Source organism: Otolemur garnettii, unplaced genomic scaffold (assembly GCF_000181295.1).
Source record: "Otolemur garnettii isolate 467f Iridium unplaced genomic scaffold, OtoGar3 scaffold00159, whole genome shotgun sequence".
NCBI lineage: Eukaryota > Metazoa > Chordata > Mammalia > Primates > Galagidae > Otolemur > Otolemur garnettii.
The window spans coordinates 2,559,112-2,579,351 of record NW_003852554.1 but is presented as its reverse complement, the minus strand read 5'-3'; the positions used below and the strand labels follow the sequence as shown (position 1 = coordinate 2,579,351).

The window sequence follows — 20,240 nt, the reverse complement described above, 5'->3', positions numbered from 1 at the left end:
AGTACAGGAGCTCTGCACTGGGGCCTGGAATTACAAATGAATCAAACATAGTCCTTGTCCTCAAGGAGCTCACAGTCCAGTGACAGAGAAAGGCAGGAAGCTGGAGAGTCTCAGTGTACAAGGGCTAGAGGGGGAGCCATGTCAGGGGATTGGGGAAGGGCATGTTAGGCCTGATGGCGGAGAGAAGGGCTTTCCAGGCCAAGGCGAGTGTTTATGCCCAGTACAGCAGGGGGAAAGAACCAATGTGTTCTGGTTTGTCATTGCTGGCTGCAGAAGGTTACAGAAATATCTTGCCCGGAAAGTGCTTTCCAGGACCTATGGAACTTTTTGTGGATAAAAGAGGAAGATGCGAGTCAGGGACAGGAAGGTGTCAGTCCCATCCCAGCTCTGCACCCTGTAAACAGAGGGTAGTGTGGATGTGCTTACAAAATCCGCTTAGTCCAGCATGTGACTTAATGAATTCTTACCTTATAAGTAGGGCTTTGGTAAGGGCTTTGTAAGGAAGGGTTATTCTCCTTTCTTCATGGGGATAACAGTTGCTGTGTTATCTTTGCACTTCCCACCACACCTTTCCATCTTCGCCCTGGAAAATCTTCTAGAAATGCATTCTGTCCGTGTAGCTGCGTCTTGGGGTCTACAGGAAGGACGGAGCAGTTCAAGCAGAGGGTGGACTGAGAACCGCCCTTGATCTTTCACCCTTAGCAGGTCTTGTGGAAAGCTGGAAATGCCCTGTGCTATCAACTAACCGAGTGAGTGCACTGTGGCAGTGTTCTGAAACTTTCTGCTGAAAACATGAGGGTTTTCTTTGCAGGAAATCAAAAACCCTAATAACTGTGCTTATTTACATTTGAAATATCTAACGTTAACCATTCACAGTGGAGGGTTTTTTGAAAGGACAAAATATACCAGAAATTGTGTTCAAAAATAGTACTTTGATTATTCTTTTTTTTTTTTTTTTTTTAGAGTTCACTTAACCTCTACCCCTTTGCTGTGTATTTTCCTGTCTGGCATTATGGTGAGAGCTTATTAGTGAATGTTTGTGAATCATTGTGAAGATGAAGGAAATAGCTATTGGCATAGGTGATGAGTAGTAACATTTTTAAGTGTTCTTGTCTGTTTCAGAAATTAAAATTCCAAGGATCAATCTTAACCAGCTCTTAGTCAATTTTGCCACCTGCAGCACATTTTAATGGGTACATATTTTAGAATGCTATGCTTTGGACACTCAACATATATTGAGTGCTGACTATGTGCTGAGCTCTGGACCAGATTTCTTAAATTTGTTATTTTTAAGCCTCACAGCAACCATGCAAGTCAGATGGGATTGTTTGCATTTTTCAAATGAGTAAATTTCATTGCACCTCAGGGAGTCTTAACAGGCTAAACCAAGGTCCAGGCTGGAGCTGATTTTCAAACCTAGGTCAGATCAAGTCCAACCTCATGTTCTTTCCATTACATCATGTTGAGTTTTAGATTAAGATCTTTCTTGTAACATCCATTTGTTTGGCAGTATTAGTATAGGCAGCAGATACACAGGCAATGGTTTTAACCAGATTAGATCATTGGCTTTCTCAAGACTATTGAGTTGCATTTTATGGTGATGGAAACAATCCTCAGACTCAGAGGTTTAGGAAAGGACAGAGAATTTGGATTCAGCCTTAGGTTCAAGTCACAATTCTGGCTGAGGGTCAGTGGACACCGCTTGAGGCCTCATTTCTTTATCATGTAAGGAGTGATAGCCCTTCTATTTCTATAAATGTGGGAAAGGAAATGACTACACCCACTTTGCAAAGTTGTGTGAGAAGTAAGTGAAATGATGTATATCAAAACACCTATCACCATTTATTATGTGCTCACTACTGGTGGTACTGGAAGGAGTTAATGGTAATTGCTTGCCTAAACATTTTCCTGTGTAACCCAAAGCACTTCTTAATCAGCATTATAGCAGGATCTCCATTTTCTGAGTGTGTTTGCCGTGATTTGCGTAAGGACTTTGCTAGGCACATTTTGCATGCTTTCTGTTGCTGTATTTATGACGTTATATGATCATTTCTTATTTACCTATCTATTTACTTCCTTGTACTCTTTCTCTCTCCTTTATATCCCTGGCATTTATGGTAATGATTTCTGGTCTATTGAAAGAACTCATAAATGTTAGGGAACTTATCTGGGCTTTTGTTCCTTTTTACTGTTGTTCTTTTTTCAAGAGCTCACTTCAGTTGTGGGGAAGGAAGGGTTGTTCGAATGAAGCACTATATTAACATCATTAAATTGTGTGTCATAACTTGTTTTCAAATACATGCCTATAAAAAAAATTTTAGGTTGCTTTAGTTTGATGACAGAGGAGTCGGAATATTTTTTAGCCTTTCACGTTTTTAAAAGGCAAATTTCCGAGATATGTCAAGAGTTGGAAGAGTTTATCAAGTAAATTTACTTTGTATCTATGATTTCAAAGGACAAGCTGTCCAACTCAAAGAAGTAATACCTAGTTTCAATATATATGTATTATATCTGTTTGATACATATACATAGTAATCAAATCATTTTTAAGAACATACTAAATTAGTCCTAACTGGGCCTTACCTGTGAATTATATATTACACTGTTTGAATTACAATACAACAATAATGTTTTTAAAATGTTATCATGTGTTTTTTTAAATCTTCTCCAAATCATAAAATGCCAATTTGACTTTTGCACCATTAGTGATGTTTCAAAGGCTTATTTTGAAAAGGCAAAAGATCATGAAGACAGAAACATCAACTTATTCTTCATTATAATCTAAACATCTATGATTATCAGGCAAATCACAAAAATATGTATAGTAGGAGATTTCTTAAAATTAGAACAATAAGGAAATTGAGGTGAAGGAGAATTAAGAGAATAAAAAAATAAATTCAGAAGTAAGATTTATGTTTAAAAAAACAGCAACAACAACGAAAGTTGGCAGTGAGACTTTACTCACGGGGCCTGCAGATTTGCCATTTCTTTTCCTGACAGTGTTAAAAAGAGGGAGTTCAGTGAATTATTAAACTCAGTGTCCATACAACAAAAGCAAGGCCGTCACACAGAGGACGGAGACTGTTAGCAGTTCACTGTGATAATATTTCCCTCAAAGCAGACAAAAATATTCTGATACTTGTAATTTTTTTTCCTCTCCACTTCTCGTCCAGGAGATTTTTAATAAATATTTATTAGGAGGATCTTCGTATGCAGGAAAGAGAGAGAGTGAGAAGCCTAAAAAGCACGGATGGAATGCTGCTTGACAGTGTCATACATTCACAAGATGTCCTTGAAGATGGAGCACAGCACAGAGATCGGGGAAATTTTGGCAGCTGCAGTTGGGAAAATAAATGGCTGTTGTGTGATTGGGCAGATCCTGAAAGCAGGCTCCTGCTCACACCATGTAATTAAGAAAAGTGGGAGCTTTTGTCCAAGTGCAGAATGTTCATAATATCAGAGTTTGTCAGCAGGAGCTTTTAGAACGGATCAGTACTTTTCACTCTCTGATCCGAGGAGTGGCTTCCTTATAAATCATCTTCTCTCCTTGCTGTCCCGATGAAGGTTGCTGCCAGGTGATAAGGCAGACTTAGGAGAGTAACTTTGCTAATTCATGGCGATCTAGGTGAAGGGGAACCTGAAGCAGAGACTGTTGCATGAAATGTGATCTTTATTCATTTGGGCTTCCACGTGTCCTCTAGTGCAGGAGCAGAGTGTGGCCGAGGACAGATCCCGCAGGATGAGTCTAAGGAGGAAGTAGAATCATTTTTAATACGGTGGCCCCAAACTGGTTTGAAAGACTTGAAATTTTCTTTCCTTTTGAAAAGTAGCTTTCTTTCATATTATAAATGTGCTGTATTTTCGGACTATAAAAACAAAACAAAAAGTTGGAAGCACCTTAAAGCTCGACGGTTGTAAAGCTTTGAATTTTCATTTTCTATGTAAACACGCTGCCCACAGATAATTCAGACACGCTTCTCCCAGCCCAGGTCTGAATTTCTCAACAACACCAGTTTGGTGAGTCACTTTTACTGCTGCCCATTCTACTTTCCCAGAGAATGTTCAGGGCCAGGGGAGTCCAACTGGCTCTCAGATGTAGTTTAAGGGATAAAGCTCTCCTATCGAGTCAAAAAGTTCTTTTTTTCTCATGTTTTTCTCTTTTTAAAAAGAAAAGCAGGGAAGGGAGAAAACAGCAATTAAGTTTCAAGTGTAATAAAGTAAGCTTCAGATTTAAAACTATCCTATCAGAACGGCATTCAGGATCTTTTTACAAATGGACACACGTACATGAGACTGTGTGAAGTGCCCGTAGGTATAACTTTCTAGGGACACAAAATACACACCTGGAGGCTCAGAACTGTTTTATTTCACTCGGTACCTTCAGCTTTAGCTTCACACTGGCTCAAGTAATCCCTCTTTTGAACTGCACGTTTGGAAGAGCCCTTAGCAATATGCAACTTCTCTTTTAAAAAAAAAGAACGCTGCTTTACACAGATTTTTCTAGATACTAACTCCTTCTACTCCCCGTCACTCTCCTCATCCTCACCCTAGCTGTATTAAGAAAACAAATGATTAATTTTCTAAATAAAATGTGTTTCTATGTAGGTTTCTGAAGAATTTAATCTGAGTGTGCATGAAACTTAAATTCAGAGACACAACCTAACTAATGCCTTAGATCACTGATATATATGCAGAGTAGCACGTTGCTTTGTACAGCTAAATCTTGATGAGTTTGCCTACACTCCGAGCGTCTAGCCAGGCACTTTATAAATATACAATACTTATGTTTACATCAATCACACCACTGGCTATTATTTATGCATTTAATCAGAAGATAAGTCCGACTTAATCAGTTTGTGGGCACTTTTTCAAATGATTCATTAACTGTTCTTTGTATGGAAGATGAAGATAACATATTTACCATCACAACTGGTTCCCATCCCAACAGGTACCCACAGCTTATTATTAAGCATTTTGGTTATTTTGTCCACATTAAACATTCAGAATTCACTGGGGCTTTGGGGGGCAGATGAGCAGGAATTGCTTTCCAATTGATTTTTTTTTTTTATCAGAGCTCCTATTTTTGAAGGCAACCTGAGCTTGCCCATGAAATTGTTTTTATGTTAAAATGCAGACATTCGCCTTTTTTCAAATCCGACTTGAACAAAGAAAGCTTATTGAAAGTTTGGGATTGTATGCTTTTATTGGCCATTTTGAAAAAGAGGACTGAATTGTGAGGGAGAAAAGATTCCCTCCTCTTTACAACAACCTGGGCAATCAAGCGGGCCCTCAGCTCTAGAGAGTTCGCTGTGAAAGTCGGTTAAAAACAAATACTCAGGAGTCCTCCCAGGACTGCCATTAGGAAGAACACACCAGAAAATCATTTTAGGCCCAAATTAAAGCTCTAAAGAATCACTGTAAGATGTAAAGGAGGCCAGTTTTTATTTAGGAGGGGAAATGTGTGTGATGTGTCTTGGGAAGAAGATTAAAAACTTGAATTTCTGTGAATTTGAGAATAATGCCTAAGAGAAATTAAATTTTGATTATGCTTTTCATATCCATGCTGGCCCTGCTATTTTAAGTATTAATGCTTCTTGTTCTCTCCAGCGGCTGCTGATTTTTTAAAAGCCCTGAATACCACCACTGAGAATACTTTTGGCATGCCTTGGTGCTCATCTCCAGAGCAGAAGATGCTGTTTCAAAGGAGGGATGCCTCCAGCTTACTTCATTATAACAAATAGTCATTTGTTTAGGTAGCCTTTAGAGTGGGAACAGGACTGTCAGTTCAGTATTAGAACAGGTAGGATTAGTCAGAGCGTATTCAACTTATGTGCTTTTGGTAAGGAGGGGAAGTCATTAGAGAAATTCTGAAGGGGGTTGCTTAAAAGAAAGGGGTGTATACAATTGATTTTAATTAAGTATTTGTTTACTTGCCCTCTCTGCCATCCTTCCAGCTTGAACCCTCAATGGGCAGGGACCAAATTATTTTTGTTTCCCTACCTTCTACAAGAACACCTTGGCCTATAATAGCATTCAATAAACTTGTGTTGAATTGAATACACTTGTTTTAAGGATATGCTGAGAATTTATTACCACATAACTTCCTAGAGTAAATAGGTCTTTCAGGTTATTTGTGCATCTGCCCAAAGGTATTATTAAGCTGTCAGCATGTTTTCCCTGGTTGGAATTAAATATTTTTTTCTAGAGTTTTCTGGTTACCCTCCAGCAGAATGCACAGAAACCTGGTACAAATGGTTTGGGGGGGACATGAATGCAGTCTTTAGCCACAGACCCCTGGTCCACTGGTCTTTATGAGTCACTGCCCATAAGTTGGTTGGAGGATGGTATCCCCAAGTTCCCTTTTCCTAGAGTGGTCTTATCATAAATACCAGCCCCTGCTTTGGGGCCCCATTAATCCACATAACATGTGTCTCCTTCACAGTTAAGTCATAACAAGGAAAGTGTTGCATTTATGAAAAATATATATGTATATACTTACCTGAATGGACTTGAGTGCATTAAAGTCTCTCAAAAAGATGGAATGGGGAGTATAGATTTTATGAGCTGACGTAAGAAGCTTTAAAGAAATATGAAATTAGGGGGTTGTGAGGACATTTTTAGTATATTTTAAGGAGCAAGAAGAGAAGTGAGGAATTATTCCTAAAAATAATGTCTGTCTTCAGGAACACAGAGCCTGCTGTTTAATTTTCTAACTTTGGAGATTTATTTTCCAGGCTTTTGAAAGGCAGGTGAGATGCAGTAGTCTGCTGGGCTATTCCATCCACTGTGACTAGAGTCTAACATACTTTGTGTCAGAATTTTATAAGGGTTAAGTGGGAAATGCCTACAAAGAGAATTAGGACTTTTATTTTTGTTCTCATGAATAATTTAAATCTGTTTCTTTAATGGTTCGATTCAGTGACTGCCCTTGGTAAACATTATTCTTCACGCTCCTGGGAGCGCTTGTTCTGTTACATAAAGGTTAGCTTTTATACGTAAAATTTTCAAAAGTCCTTCCAACATGGTAAAAGAAAACACCTTTACATACTCATTAAAATATTTAATAAAATAGATGTGTGTGTCGCAGATGTACACACCCGAGACATGATTGCAATCCGCACATTCCTTTAGCCTCTTTCTGGTTTCTAAGAATACTGACATGTAAAGGGGGCTGAGAGGGGCAAGGGGGTGTGGTAAGCTCTCACCTATCAGGTGCAGTGTAGGGGTACGTGGCACATCTCCTGGGTGAAGGGCTCAAGTGCAGCTCCGTCTTTACCTAACAAATGCAAACAATGTAACCACTTTTATGTGCCCTTATATTAATCTGAAATCAAAAAAGAATAAATGAAGGGTACTGAAAGGAAAGGGGGAGAGTGTCACATCATATTCCTGTGACCTTCTTTGCTTCTTTCTTCTTGATCTTTTTGCCTGAATTGAGCACTGCAACCACATTTCAACCAGAAAACCAGGAGTTGAGGACTGCCAAGAGTGAGGCCTGCCAGGAGGGTGGTGATGAGCACACAGGGATCCTGCCCCAGGCTTGGATGATGACGCGACAGTAGTGAACTCTATATCAGGGCAGGTTCCTGTAATGTAAAGTTGTAACCTAGTATTTTGCCTCATGAAATAAATTAAAATACATGAATACAGAATAATGCAGTGTATCGTTAAGTTGCCATTTTTATGGAAAATACTGGGGCAAGGACACCATACGGTGTGGCTGGCAGGATTGGTGAGGGCACTATGGTAACACCTCCGATGTGGCTTTCTGGGGCATAGGACAATGATTCTTTTCAGTTGTGAGGAGGAGAATCACTCCTGTAATTCTAGCCCAATTTCCTCCAAACTTGAACAAAGTAAGGTATTACAGAAAATGGAAGAAGGGAAAAGGAATCCATGAGCCGATGGAAGAAATATTAAAGGGGTAGGCCAGGCACAGTGGTGTGCACATGTAGTCCTAGATACTCAGGAGGCTGAGCGGAAAGATCGCTTGAGCTCAGAAGTTTGAATCTAGCCTGGGCAACATATTCAGACACTATCTCTAAATAAATAAATAAAACATAAAGGAGGTTCTACGTACATTTTTAGTACCTAAGAACAGTTCGAAGTTTAGAGTGGTCTTGCTTAATACACTTCAAAGACTTGCCATAGGGCATCCTTTCTCCCTGACATAGGGACCTTTTTGCAATACATATAATGAGTGAATAAATTCTGAGAGCAAGAAATGATATGAAAAGAGTGATTTGGGAAGGAAGGAAGAAAGGAAGGAAAGGTTTTAACTTTGATTATATTGCTACTCAGATTCTCTCATCTAATGCCCCATCTAGTTTCTTAGGGATTGGTTTTATCTTCGGCCTTCTTCTCCTCTAGTGGTATTAACATCACTATTACGTATGGGGGATTCCCACCAAGAATAGTGCTGAGGGCTTTATGTAGATTTTTCATTGACTTCATGGCTATTCTGTGAGAGGATGTACCATTATTATTCCCTTTTTCATACCACTAGGAACAAAGCCTTCCCTGAACCACAAGGTTCTACCATCACCCTCTTGATGACTCATTAAATGGAGCTGAGATGAAGATGTAGAGGGGCCCAGTGAGAGCAATGGACAGTATGAGCTGCCAGAATACTTCACTAACAGTTCTCAGCTGCCTTGGTGTGGGGAGTCGGGTGGAGGATGGGGAGATGGAGAGGGAAGGGTAAGGCGGGGTTCTGAAACTTCCCTCTCAAGAAGTAAAAAGTGTTAGTGCTCCAAAAATGTTGCAGGCTTGAATGAGAAAGATCAATTTGGGGGCTTTCAGTGTGAAGATAATAGATTAGCTTTAGTGTATATAAAATGTTTTATGAGTATACATTCCTCTGGGGAGAAAGGGCTAGGACATTCAGTAGTTTCTCTAGTGGACGATTCCAACCAAAGGTTCAACCTTCCTGCTTGAATGAATACTTCTTAAAATCTGCATTTGACATGGAGATAGAAAATAGAATGGTGATTGCCAGAAGCTGGGGGAAGGGAAGAGTGGAGAAGTGAGGAGTTATTGTTTAATGTGTATAGAGTTTGAGATTTGCAAGATGAAAAGAATTCTGGATGGCAGTGATGGTTTCAAAACAATATGAATGTACTTAACACCACTGAACTGTATGCTTAAAAATGGCTAAGATGGCAAATTTTATGTTATGAGTATTTTACCATACTAAGAAAAATTGAAAAAAGAATATGCATTTGAAATAGCATCTACACGTGTGCCTGGCAGTAATAGTAAATGCTCTGTAAATGACTGGTGATCTACCTGTTCTGTCCTCTTTTGTTATACCTAAAATAAGGATGATATTAACACATTATTGGCTTGTACTTCATAGAGTTGCTTGAGGGATCCGATGAGCTATCGGACATGCACAGACATTCATTCATTCAACAGTTCTTTATCTAGAACCTACCAATTGTCAGGCCCTCTTCTACATTCAGGAGATGCTGTTGTAAGCAAAAGAGATATGACTTATCTGCCACAGACCTTGGGGTTCAGGTCACCATTCCTTATGTGCTGTACTCAGAAAGCTATGGGGGTGTCTCTCCGTCTCTGTTTAAGTGCATTTCTGTGATAAGACTACAGCTCCCTCTCTTCACTCTCTGCTCTAAAAGAGAAGTAAATCTTCATCCAAATGACTGTGCCTGCATCGTCACAAAAGTACACACGTGAGCCAGCCTGTAGACCTGGGCTCCAATCCCATTTCTACCTCTACCTATTCATGTGACTGTGGGCAAATCATTTCCTGCTTATGGTCCTCAGTTTCCTGGTGATTACAGTTGTGCAGTTGGGCTCTGTGATCCCCAATGTTCTCTGACATCTGTTGTGCACTCACATTATAAACTCAGTTGTGCCCTATTCCTTGTTGTTATCTCTGCACCCCCAGAGCCTAGCACACTGGGGCTCCACCTTCATCTATCTAACGTACCCAGGCCTAGCCATAGCAGAAATGAACACTTTTTTAAAAATGTGCATGTGATGTGACATCCAGGAAGTGTTACAGTACCTTCAGTGGACATAAGGACCCTGGATTGTGGCAAAGAAGGTGTCATGAAGGGCAGAGAGGGTTGGCTTTTCTTTTTTTCAGGAGCTCCCTGAGAAGGTTGGCCCAGCCTCTGCTCCTCACCTCCCCTCTGCAGAGATAAACAGCCCTGGTGATGATCTGGCAGCTGCACGTCTGAGGCCTTCCCTTGTGCTTTTGTTGAATATTTTGCAGAAAAGAGTGGTAGGAGGGGTGAGGTTAATGCGTTAAGTGTGAGTAATTAGTCATTCAAACTATCGACATTTACAATGACAGGATTTGAGTGCCTACGTTATTGTGCACTGTTCTAATAGTTTATCCCTGAGATTTTCTGCCTGTATAATGTTTCTTAAAATATATCACAGGAACATAAAAGATTTAATGTAGTGCTTTGTACAGCCATTAGAGTCTGAAGTCAACTGAACCTCCTCAATTGTCTATCCTGGATGCTGACTGTAATTCTGTTCTTAGTTGCCATTCAGATTAGGAAAGGAGGGCAAGTCAGGGGTTTGGAACCTGGTCAGCTGCAAAGTTGGCTGTGAGACCCACACAGAATGTTTCATTAAAGTACATATGCACACTTGAGTAACTGATATATTTATTTGCAATGAAAATTGTGCTGTTGGAATATCAAAGGTGTTAGCCTGAGGAAACAAGTGTTCTGATTTTGCCCAGCCAGCCTCTGTGCTGACTGCTAGATGTGCTTTCCACCAATATATCTTTCTACATCTGGTCTGTTTCCTAAGCAGAAAATATGAGTGTCCTCTCTTTAAGATCTGTCGTGTACCTTAAAACGCTGTAGTTTCATATTCATGCCTTCGATATCTTTACATCTTGGCAACTTCTCTTATTTTCCAGATGATGTTTTAAAATCCCCTTGATTCACTCACATGTCAGATTTGATTCTGACATTTTACATTTCCGATTCTTTTCTTTTTTTTTAGCCCGTGTTGCATCCTGGGATGCATCATTAAGACCAGTGAGGGGTCTTGTTATATGATGTATATTAACACATTTGCAAATGTTTCTCAGCTTTCAGACTGTACATTTTTATTGAGAAAACTCTGAGAGAGACAGAGTGTGTGTGTGTGTGTTTGTATCAGTTCTTTCTGGGTATACTAAAGAATAACTGTGTAGTGTATGTGCAGAGCAAAGAAAGCTCCATTTTTATTGAATGAGAATGACTTGACCTAATTTATAGATGTGGTCCATTGCAGTAGCTCAGAAGGGAGCTCTGCATCTCATAGCTCCTTTCTGAAGGTTTAGACCCTTGTAGAGTTATGTAATCTATAGATGGGGCTCAGCTCCAGAAGTGAACATCAATTGAAAATCCACATAAGATGTCTGAAGATCCACAAAGCTGATGGGGGGACTGAAATTATTTTGCTGCAGCCTTGTTACTTCCTAGGCCTTGCTGGAGCAGGTGGACCTGTGAGCTGCTCACGTGGCCAAGTGCTTGGAGTTACCACTTGTCTGGGAGGCAAGCATCCAGTGAACAAAAAGTGAACCTGGCCGTCGAGTGACCTTAGACAGTCTCAGGCCCTAAGAATCTCATCCTGCTGAAGTGTGACTTACATTCCTGTACATCCTCCATCGTTAGCACCCAAAACCCTGCCTCAGTGCAGAATATTTTCTAGATGTCTATAGGGGGCCCAGAGAAAAGGTAACTTGAGAAAGGTGGAGAGCAGAGACGGGGGATCTATAGATTGTGGGACTGTTTTTTGTTTTATTTTGGGGTTTGGCATTAAATCAAAATGTAGTAGTTGGGCAGCTTTGTGGTTCTGCCAGCTGGGCCTCCTCAAATGGATAAATCCTGAATTTCAAGTTCCTTATTGAGTTGGCAGTGCTTCTTGTGTTTGTTGCCTGGACACCTAACTCAGTGAAGCAGTGAGACAACACAGCACACGGAGACACTGCACAGACCCGGGAGGCCCCATGCCCGTTTGGCAGAGCCGAAACCTGCTTCCCAGCCAGGAGCTGCACTGATGCTCTGTAACGTCTTCTCCATTAGCACGCCTCCCTCCCCTGGGCCCGTCTCCCTGCTGCTTTTCCTGGACCCTTGCCTCAAGGACAGAGCAGCTGAAAAGGCTTTGCTGTGTGCAGTTTCTATCCATCCTGAAGAAAGCTTGATTTAAGATTCTTCTCAGAAGTTTTTTGCTTTCTCCTTGCTGTCTGGACCAGCCTTCTAGAATCCTACAATTGACCTGAAATCAAGAAGAAAGTTCTGGTGATGGGAGAAGTGGAGCCACTTAAGTTACTTACATGATGGTAAAGAACCTTGGACACTTCCCACCTTCCTTAATCTGCTTTATTTCCCTGGCTCCCCTTGAGACTTCATGTTTTCCTTTCGGTTTCATTTTCCATTCGTGAGTATCAGAAGCGGAAACAGAGTAACACTCACCTATTAGAGCATGATGAGGAATAATAGTGACTATGCCAGTTTTACAGAAGAAGAAACCAGAAGAGGAAACTGAGGCTCAGAGTGTTGAAGTAACCCACCTGAGGTCACACAGCTAATCCATAGAACTGGGATTTTAAGTCAGCTCTTGTCTTGACTCAAAAATCTCATCCCTTTTTCGCTATGCTACTCTGCTTCAGATAAGAAAATGAGCAAAGACAAAAAAAAAAAATCTTCAAACATTGATAAGGGTATGGAGCACATTCCTACTGTGCTGATGGGAATATAAATTGGTTTATGCACTCTGGAAAACCTCTGGCAGTTTCTACTAAAGCTGAACATACAAACACACTATAACCCAAAAAATAGAACCCTAAGACTATCCCCAGCAGAATTGTACACATCTATGCACCAAAATACGTGTACATATGCTCATAGCAGATTATCTACAGCAATTTAAAACCAGAGCAATCTAAATCTTCATCAACATAAATAAAATGTGATATTTCCATATAATGGAATTCTCTATAGGAGTAAAGAACAACGTGTAACCACACAGATTACACTCCAGATGTGAGTGAAAAGGCATAAGAATACTATTGTATGATTCCATGTATATAAAACTGAAAAATAGATAAAACAAATTTATGGATTGGAATTCAGAAAAGTGGTTACCTTTGGAGGGGAGTGATGTAAATGATAAGGGTGGGAACATGAATGAGGTTTTTGGGGGGGTGCTAATCATGTTCTGTACTGGGATCTAAAATGTGGTTACCCAGATGTGAGCCGTGTTCACCATGTAAACGTTCTTTGAGTTGTAGCCTTAAGACTTACATACTTTACTTCATGGTATATTCAGGGAAAATACCCACAAAAAATTATCTCAACCACATGCCAAATGGTAATTATAATGGAGGCTATTAATACAAGTTATTAGTGATGTGCTAAGCCTTGGTTTCCTCGTCTATAAAAAGTAGAGAACAGAGAATGTTAGGGTACGCCTCACTGCGTTCTTGTAAGGAGACAGTGAGAGAAGTCCCAGCCAATAATTGGCAGAGTGACATTAGTAAATGTCAATGATTGGGATTGTGTTCCCACCACTGTTCAGGCACTTTACATTATCGTGTCACTGGATCCTTCCCGACAATTCACAAGACACAGGGCCTTGCTCCCATTTTTCAAATGAAGAAAACTGAGGCTCCTAGAGTTTAAAACCCTTATCCAAGGTCACACGGCTAGCAAGTGGCAGAGCATGATTGCATTTCCACGGAGCTGATGACTAATTTCAGAGAGGATAAGAGGCAGTATTGTGATGGACAAGTCGGGGTTGGGGATAAGATAGACTGGGCGGGTGGGACTGCTGGGCTGCGTTTGGAGCCAGGAAATTTGGGTGCAGGCCCTGCTTTCCTGTGATGACAGAGAAGTCACTGGACATCTCTGGACGTCATCTGAAATACGAGAGGAGTGAAGCAGATTTTACTCCCTTCTGGCTCTGCAATTTTGTGATTCTCCATGTTTATCATCCCATATGTGACATCTTCATGGTCTGACTCCATGAGCTTAAACCCACTTTCCAGCTACCACTCTGTTCTAGCATCTTCTCAGTACTTTCCCTGAATCCCCCTATTCTGTAAACAGGAGTAATTGCTTCTCGACCACATGCCGGTGCCCTACAGCAAGCCATTTACCTGTCTGTGCCCTCTATAGACTGTAAGATCCTTGAGGATAAAGACTTTTATTCATTTCTTTATCCCCATGCACGCTGCCTGGAACAGTTCACACATCCAAGGAAATCTTTGTTTAATGAAATATTTAAGTCCCCCAAAAAATCCTTTTAGAATAAGAATGTGTGAGAGGATAGCCTCAGGCAGTGCTGGACCTAAGGTGGAGATACAGAGAAAACTTTTCTTTCATGTTTTTTTTTTTGTCTGTTTGTTTTATTAGAGGTCTGGGAGAAACAGTTACAGAGTGGCTGGATAAAAAAATCATTAGATGACTTTGCAGCTCCCCAGCATGTACTTATGAAATCTGAAGTTTGATCAGTGATTAAGCATCAGTGAAAATCTAAACCCTTCCCATATGGAACAACCCCATTTAATTTAATGTCATTTTACTTTATGAGATAGTTAATAAACAGGTACTGTATTTGATCTTGTGAGTGTAGCCCTCTATATTTAGCTTTTTCAGCTCTAATGGAACTATAATTTTAATCATGATTATTACTTTACATTTTAATTATAATTTGGTGTGGCTTAAGTATACATTTCTGAGAGTGATTGTGTAATGAAAACAGGAATTAGCTTTTCATTAACAAAATAATGGGAGAGTTCCCACTGCATTCTAGTCTGTGTTCAAAATCTATGGGCAGACCTAAAAATAGAAAGGGGAGTTTAACATTTTGGTTAAAAACATGCTTCTAAATTGGCTGTGTTCACAACTCAGTCTCTTTTGCTCCATTTTGCTTTCTCGCATTCTCTTTCTTTTCAAAAAATAAAATAAAATAAAATCCTAAGAGAGACTTTGTGTCTGAGATTTTCAAAAAGCTCTTTATTATTTTTATTTTCATTTAGATAATTAGCACCATGGAGCCTCAGGTGTCAAATGGCCCGACGTCCAATACAAGCAATGGACCCTCCAGCAACAACAGAAACTGTCCTTCTCCCATGCAGACAGGGGCGACCACAGATGACAGCAAGACCAACCTCATCGTCAACTATTTACCCCAGAATATGACCCAAGAGGAATTCAGGAGTCTCTTTGGGAGCATTGGTGAAATAGAATCCTGCAAACTTGTGAGAGACAAAATTACAGGTATGCTTTTCTTCAATGTTCTAGAAGTGGGATTTGCAACTACATTGTTCCATGAGATGTACAGGCCTTAGCAGAAATGTACGTGCATAACAATACAACTGAGTGTCTGTATCCCGTACCCTGTGTGCAAGGTTGTGTGGCTACACAATCATAAGCTCACACCACATACACATATGTACACCTTATAAAACCGTGCTGTGGAGTGGTAGGGCTGGGAAGCAGGTAGACTTTGGCGCTTCTTCACCTTTATGTGAAATGACTCTTTGGTTATATCCTCTTTTATTCTTAATCAGCGCCCCATTCCTTTTGTTGTTTAATTTCCACTTCTGCCCCCTGCCCTTCCTATACACCACACTAGTTTTTATTCATGTATTCTTATCCTCTCAAACGTTTGGTTAGTGTGTGCCCAGTGTTTTCCTGTGTATAAGACAAGTGTCTTAATGGGGAGCACTGTGGACTTGTGGAAGGGCGACACAACTGCCCATTGTCTTGGGGAAAAACAGGCCCTGAGCAGCGCAGATTGCTCTGGAATACAGCTTTGCACTAGGAAGGAGATGCTTAGTGAAGATTTGCACGTGAGATATTTTATTCTTTTATTTGTTTGTTTTAAAAATACTCTTTTGATGTCAGAGACTTTTTACTTGAAAGTGAAACATCCTATATAACTTCAATACTTGAGATTTTTTATTTTCTTCTGATCAACACCTGTTCATCGAGGAACAAATATTGGCCAGACACTGACACTGTAATTCTTTGAGGGAGGGGGAAGTTTTCTTGTAATCATATTGGAAGTGAGAATATTGTCTTAGGAAAATATTGGGCTATCTAATCAGGACAGTGAAGCTGCTGCTCTCTGACAACTCCACTCCTGAAATCATTCGTGCTCAACTTTGAGTACCTGTCGGTTTTGAGTGTTGACTTTTGTTTCCCTTTCTCTGGACACTTTAATTGATAAGCAACTGTCCTATAAAAGAAAAGAGGAAGCTCTATGATTAAAATGGGGAGATACATCATCTTGCTTTTAAATTGAAGAACACAACACGTGTGTGTGCATGTAAATATATGTCTTCTTTTCTCCCAATTTCACGTGTACATTTGACCCCCTTGTTAATTACTGATTACTTTGCAAAATCATAAAATTTTAAAACACGATACTTTCTAAAATATAAGTCACATAACATCCCCCAAGACACAATTTCCTCATCTATAAAACTGGAAAATAATGCTTATCTCAAAGGGCTTACCCTGAGGACTGAGTGAGTGACTGGATACTACATACAGAGTGTCTAACACAATGGCTGTTGTAGGGTGGTCTCTTAATAAGTGGGAGATGTTATTACTATAGGTATAGCTAGCACACTTCATGGAGAGCGGCTAGAACAGAAAATTTACACCGAAGTTCCCAAATAGGGCCAGGATTATCTATCCTTCTACAGAATTGCCTGTACTTTCAGAAAGCCGATGTTTAGATTCCTGAATAATCTTTGTATAATAGGATGATAATTCAAACCAAATTAAAACCACTTAACCATATGATTCTTCCTCCCACTCCTGTATAGGAAAATGTATTTTTGGCGTAGCCTTACCTTCTAAATAGGGACTCTGCCTGTTATATTAGTGAATATTATTAATCACCTTTTCAGAAGACTCCCCTTAGCACTGTAGTGAGATTTTCAAGAAGTACTGATTCATGGTGTTGTTCCTTGTTTTCTAAAGACACATGTTTAAACAAGCAGATTCCTTTACTGAAAGAATGCTAATTTGGTAGTTCACCGAGTGGATTTGAATAGGAGTGACAGCTTCGAAGACAGCCTTTAATTTGGTATACAAAACCAAAATTGTCAACTTTGGTTTGTTTAGCACCCTCTCCAGCACAAGCAGAGACATACAGTAGCATCTGAGCTTAAAGAAAAAGCTTATGGGTTGAAAGCAGAAATACAATTCAGTCATAAATTTATAATTATGCATTTTTTTAATTCAAGCAGAGGAAAAAATAAAAAGAAGGAAGAATTGTATTTGTAGGGAACCTACCAGAATGAGGCAGGGAAACAGAGAGAGACCAGAGATATTTGCCCTCATTTGGTAGCGGTGTTTAATAAAAGTAGAATTCGTGGTTGTAAAGAGTGCTTATTAAATTCTTCATTTACACTACCTAATTAATTCTAGCATTTTAAATTAACAGTGAAACTGGTCCCTGCTGTACCATTCCATAGATGCAGCATATTTCCTCCATCCACCCGTTGTTCAGGTTTAATTGGCTATGCTAAAAGTCAGAGAAGGAGGGAGAGATAGGGCTGTGGGGAGATGGGGAAGGAGAGGGATTCGCTCTGGCAGAAGACCTTCCAGGGCCTACATTTGGGGTTAAGTCACAATGCAGGCTGGGAGAGGTGAGGTATCATACCAGACAAGTGGAAGGGCTGCAGCTGGTGGTTCAGAAGTCAGGGTAAATGACATCATAGGTATTTTTGTTGCCCTGATTTTTAACATCCCCGTCCCCCCTTTTCCTCTAACACCTCCTACAGATCTCAATGCATCTCGAACCTGTGAAGTTTACAAGGAGTTCTAAATATCCAGTGGGAGGATTGGGGAGGTGGGAGGTGGCAAAGAGATAAGAATTCAAGATTAAGATTTTTCAGCCCCAGTCACTCCCTAAGAGAATGTAATGGATTTCCCTTAGAAGGTTCTGGCTTCTATAACATTAAGATTCTTGAGAAAGAGAGGGAAGTGGTTCTGTTGATAGCATTACTAGTGGGCTGGATTCACCCTGGCTGCCAGTTACCAGTGGATTCTCCATTTGAAAACACACGGAAAAAAACGTGGGCATGAATGTGTTAATCTTTGTATAATAGGATGATAATTAGGCATTTATGAGGACATAAATGCCAGCATTTATCAAGCACTTACTCTATGCTAGGTACTTGCTAAGCACTGGACATGCCTTATTTCATTCAACACAGAGAACAGCCTCCGCTTTCTTAGATGAGGAGACTGAAGCTTAGCAAAGTAAAATCACTTTCTCAGGCAGCACAGTTACCCAGCGTGTGATGGAGCGAGGAGTCATCCCCAGTTTCCAAAAGCGTGATTGTTATTTGGAAGTATATACAGGGTGCAGATGTCTGCTTAAACCCCACCTCATAACCCCCCACAGCACCGTGTTACTCTAGTAAAGGTTGCTGGCTGCCCTCTGGAGAGCCTACCTAATGCACCATGGCTTTAAAGGAGGCTCCTGTGTACAAAAGGAGGCAAAGATAAAATATTTATCATCCTCTGGGGATCTAACTCAGCCTGTGTCTGCCTTCAGAGTAGAGCAAAATTTACTGAAAATGCCAGCTTTGAGTTACTCTTACACTGCTTTTGGACATTGCTGTTACTTATCTTATCAGAGACATTAGATTTTCTTTTTCCAATTGGGTAAGGACACTTATCAAGATAATCTAGGTACCAGGGAGAGAAAAATGCATGTCCTGAATTGCTTTTGTGTGCAGCCATGAGCACGTGACGCACTGGAAGCCAAGTCCTTTGCTTTTCTCCTTCATCCACCTGCAGCCTCTGCTGCTGGGGAAAAAGGGAGGTGGCACGTGACCCACGGACTCGTGCAGCCTAGAAACTCAGGCAAAGAGCACCAAACTCCTGGTAGAAATTTTATTATTCACGTGGACTTTGAAGCATTAATATTGTTCCTTAATTTTTGTTTTGTTCCTTTTTCGTTTTTGTTTTAGAAGCATTGAGATTGCCTTACCGAATCCAAGTTTCTGTATGTTCAGTATTTCAGGGGAAGAAACACATGGCTTGGCCAGGAGGAGGTTGGGTGGCTCAGGGTATGTCCTGGAAGCCAGCATAGCTAGAATGCTAGAATACATTTTGATAAATGTTTATCTTGTTACCACCCCACCCGCAAAAGGAATAAAGAACACAAAAAGTAACAAAGAAAAATCCCTAGAAAGAAAGCAATCGGGGTAAGACAGCAAAACGGTCTGCATCTGCCTAGCCACAGTATGTGATTATTATCACAGTGCTAAAAAATAATTTTAGTTTTACTTGATGTCCCTCTCTAAGTGTCCTTGCAATGTACTTTTTAAGAGTAATTTTCTATCTATTTCAGGTAGAGAGAGCTGTGAAGGGGATGGTTGAGAACAGGGCCGTCCAGGCTGAACCCTATCAATTACAAAACTGACTATATTGAAGAGACCAGTATATGGGACGAATTATATAAATACTGTGGGCTGTTGGGAAAGGTGAAATTTGTGTTAGCTGGAGCTATTGGGGAAGGTTTAAAAGATGGGGTTAGGATTTCGGTAGAGGAGAGAAAGGCAAAGGAACAGAGCTAAAATGCTAGTCAGAACAAAAGCATTTTTTTGTTCCTGTGTGCTTTGGACAAAGGAAGTAGAGCTGGAACATGTGTCTTTGGAAGCAGCAGCCTAATGTGAAGCAGCATTTGCCAAATTAAGTTACACATGCCAGAAAATTAAGTTGGTTAGAGTTGCACCCCCATGGACAAAGGCAACATTTCCTAAATGCCACCTCGAATCCATCCCTTTGTTTCTTCCTTTACAACACGTGTTTTTGTCTTAATTACTATTATCCAGTGGAAAAAGCAGAGCAAGGCCACAAAGAAAAGCAAAACCCTTACCACTGCAGTCATCAGGGTGAATATCTTGCTGCCACCTTTGTATTTGAGTCTGCATCTCTAACTAAAGGAACCAACTCAGTTTTGATGCAGTGACTGAGGCAACTTCTATTTTTTGTCTCAGATTTGTGAAAGTGCTAATAATCCTGTGTCTTCTCAGTAGGTGAGAGGTGGGACATGGACCACACAGCAGTGGTGAGAGTATGTGTTAGAGCACCCAGGCCGAGGCATGACCCAGAGCACAGTCTGTTGGGTTGAAGAGGGTAAGGGGAGGGAGGGTTGTGTTACCTCATGTACTTAAGAAACTGGATTTATAGGAACACTGTAGGAATTTGGTTGAATTTTACTTCTGAGATAAT

At 40.3% G+C, this 20,240-nt stretch overlaps 1 protein-coding gene across 10 annotated transcripts in view; it reads left to right on the top strand.

The window, feature by feature from the left end:
* ELAVL4 (ELAV like RNA binding protein 4) overlaps positions 1–20,240 on the top strand; it is a 92,106-nt gene that overhangs the window by 25,077 nt on the left and 46,789 nt on the right. For 7 of the 10 annotated variants that reach the window (XM_003799933.2, XM_003799931.2, XM_003799930.2 and 4 more), the window contains exon 2: positions 15,014–15,254. In XM_003799933.2, the coding sequence (XP_003799981.1) occupies positions 15,014–15,254 (241 nt within the window). Of the gene's footprint in view, positions 1–12,226; positions 12,314–15,013; positions 15,255–20,240 lie in introns of all 10 variants that reach the window. The other 3 variants (XM_023519151.1, XM_023519150.1, XM_023519153.1) reach the window with 1 other exon arrangement.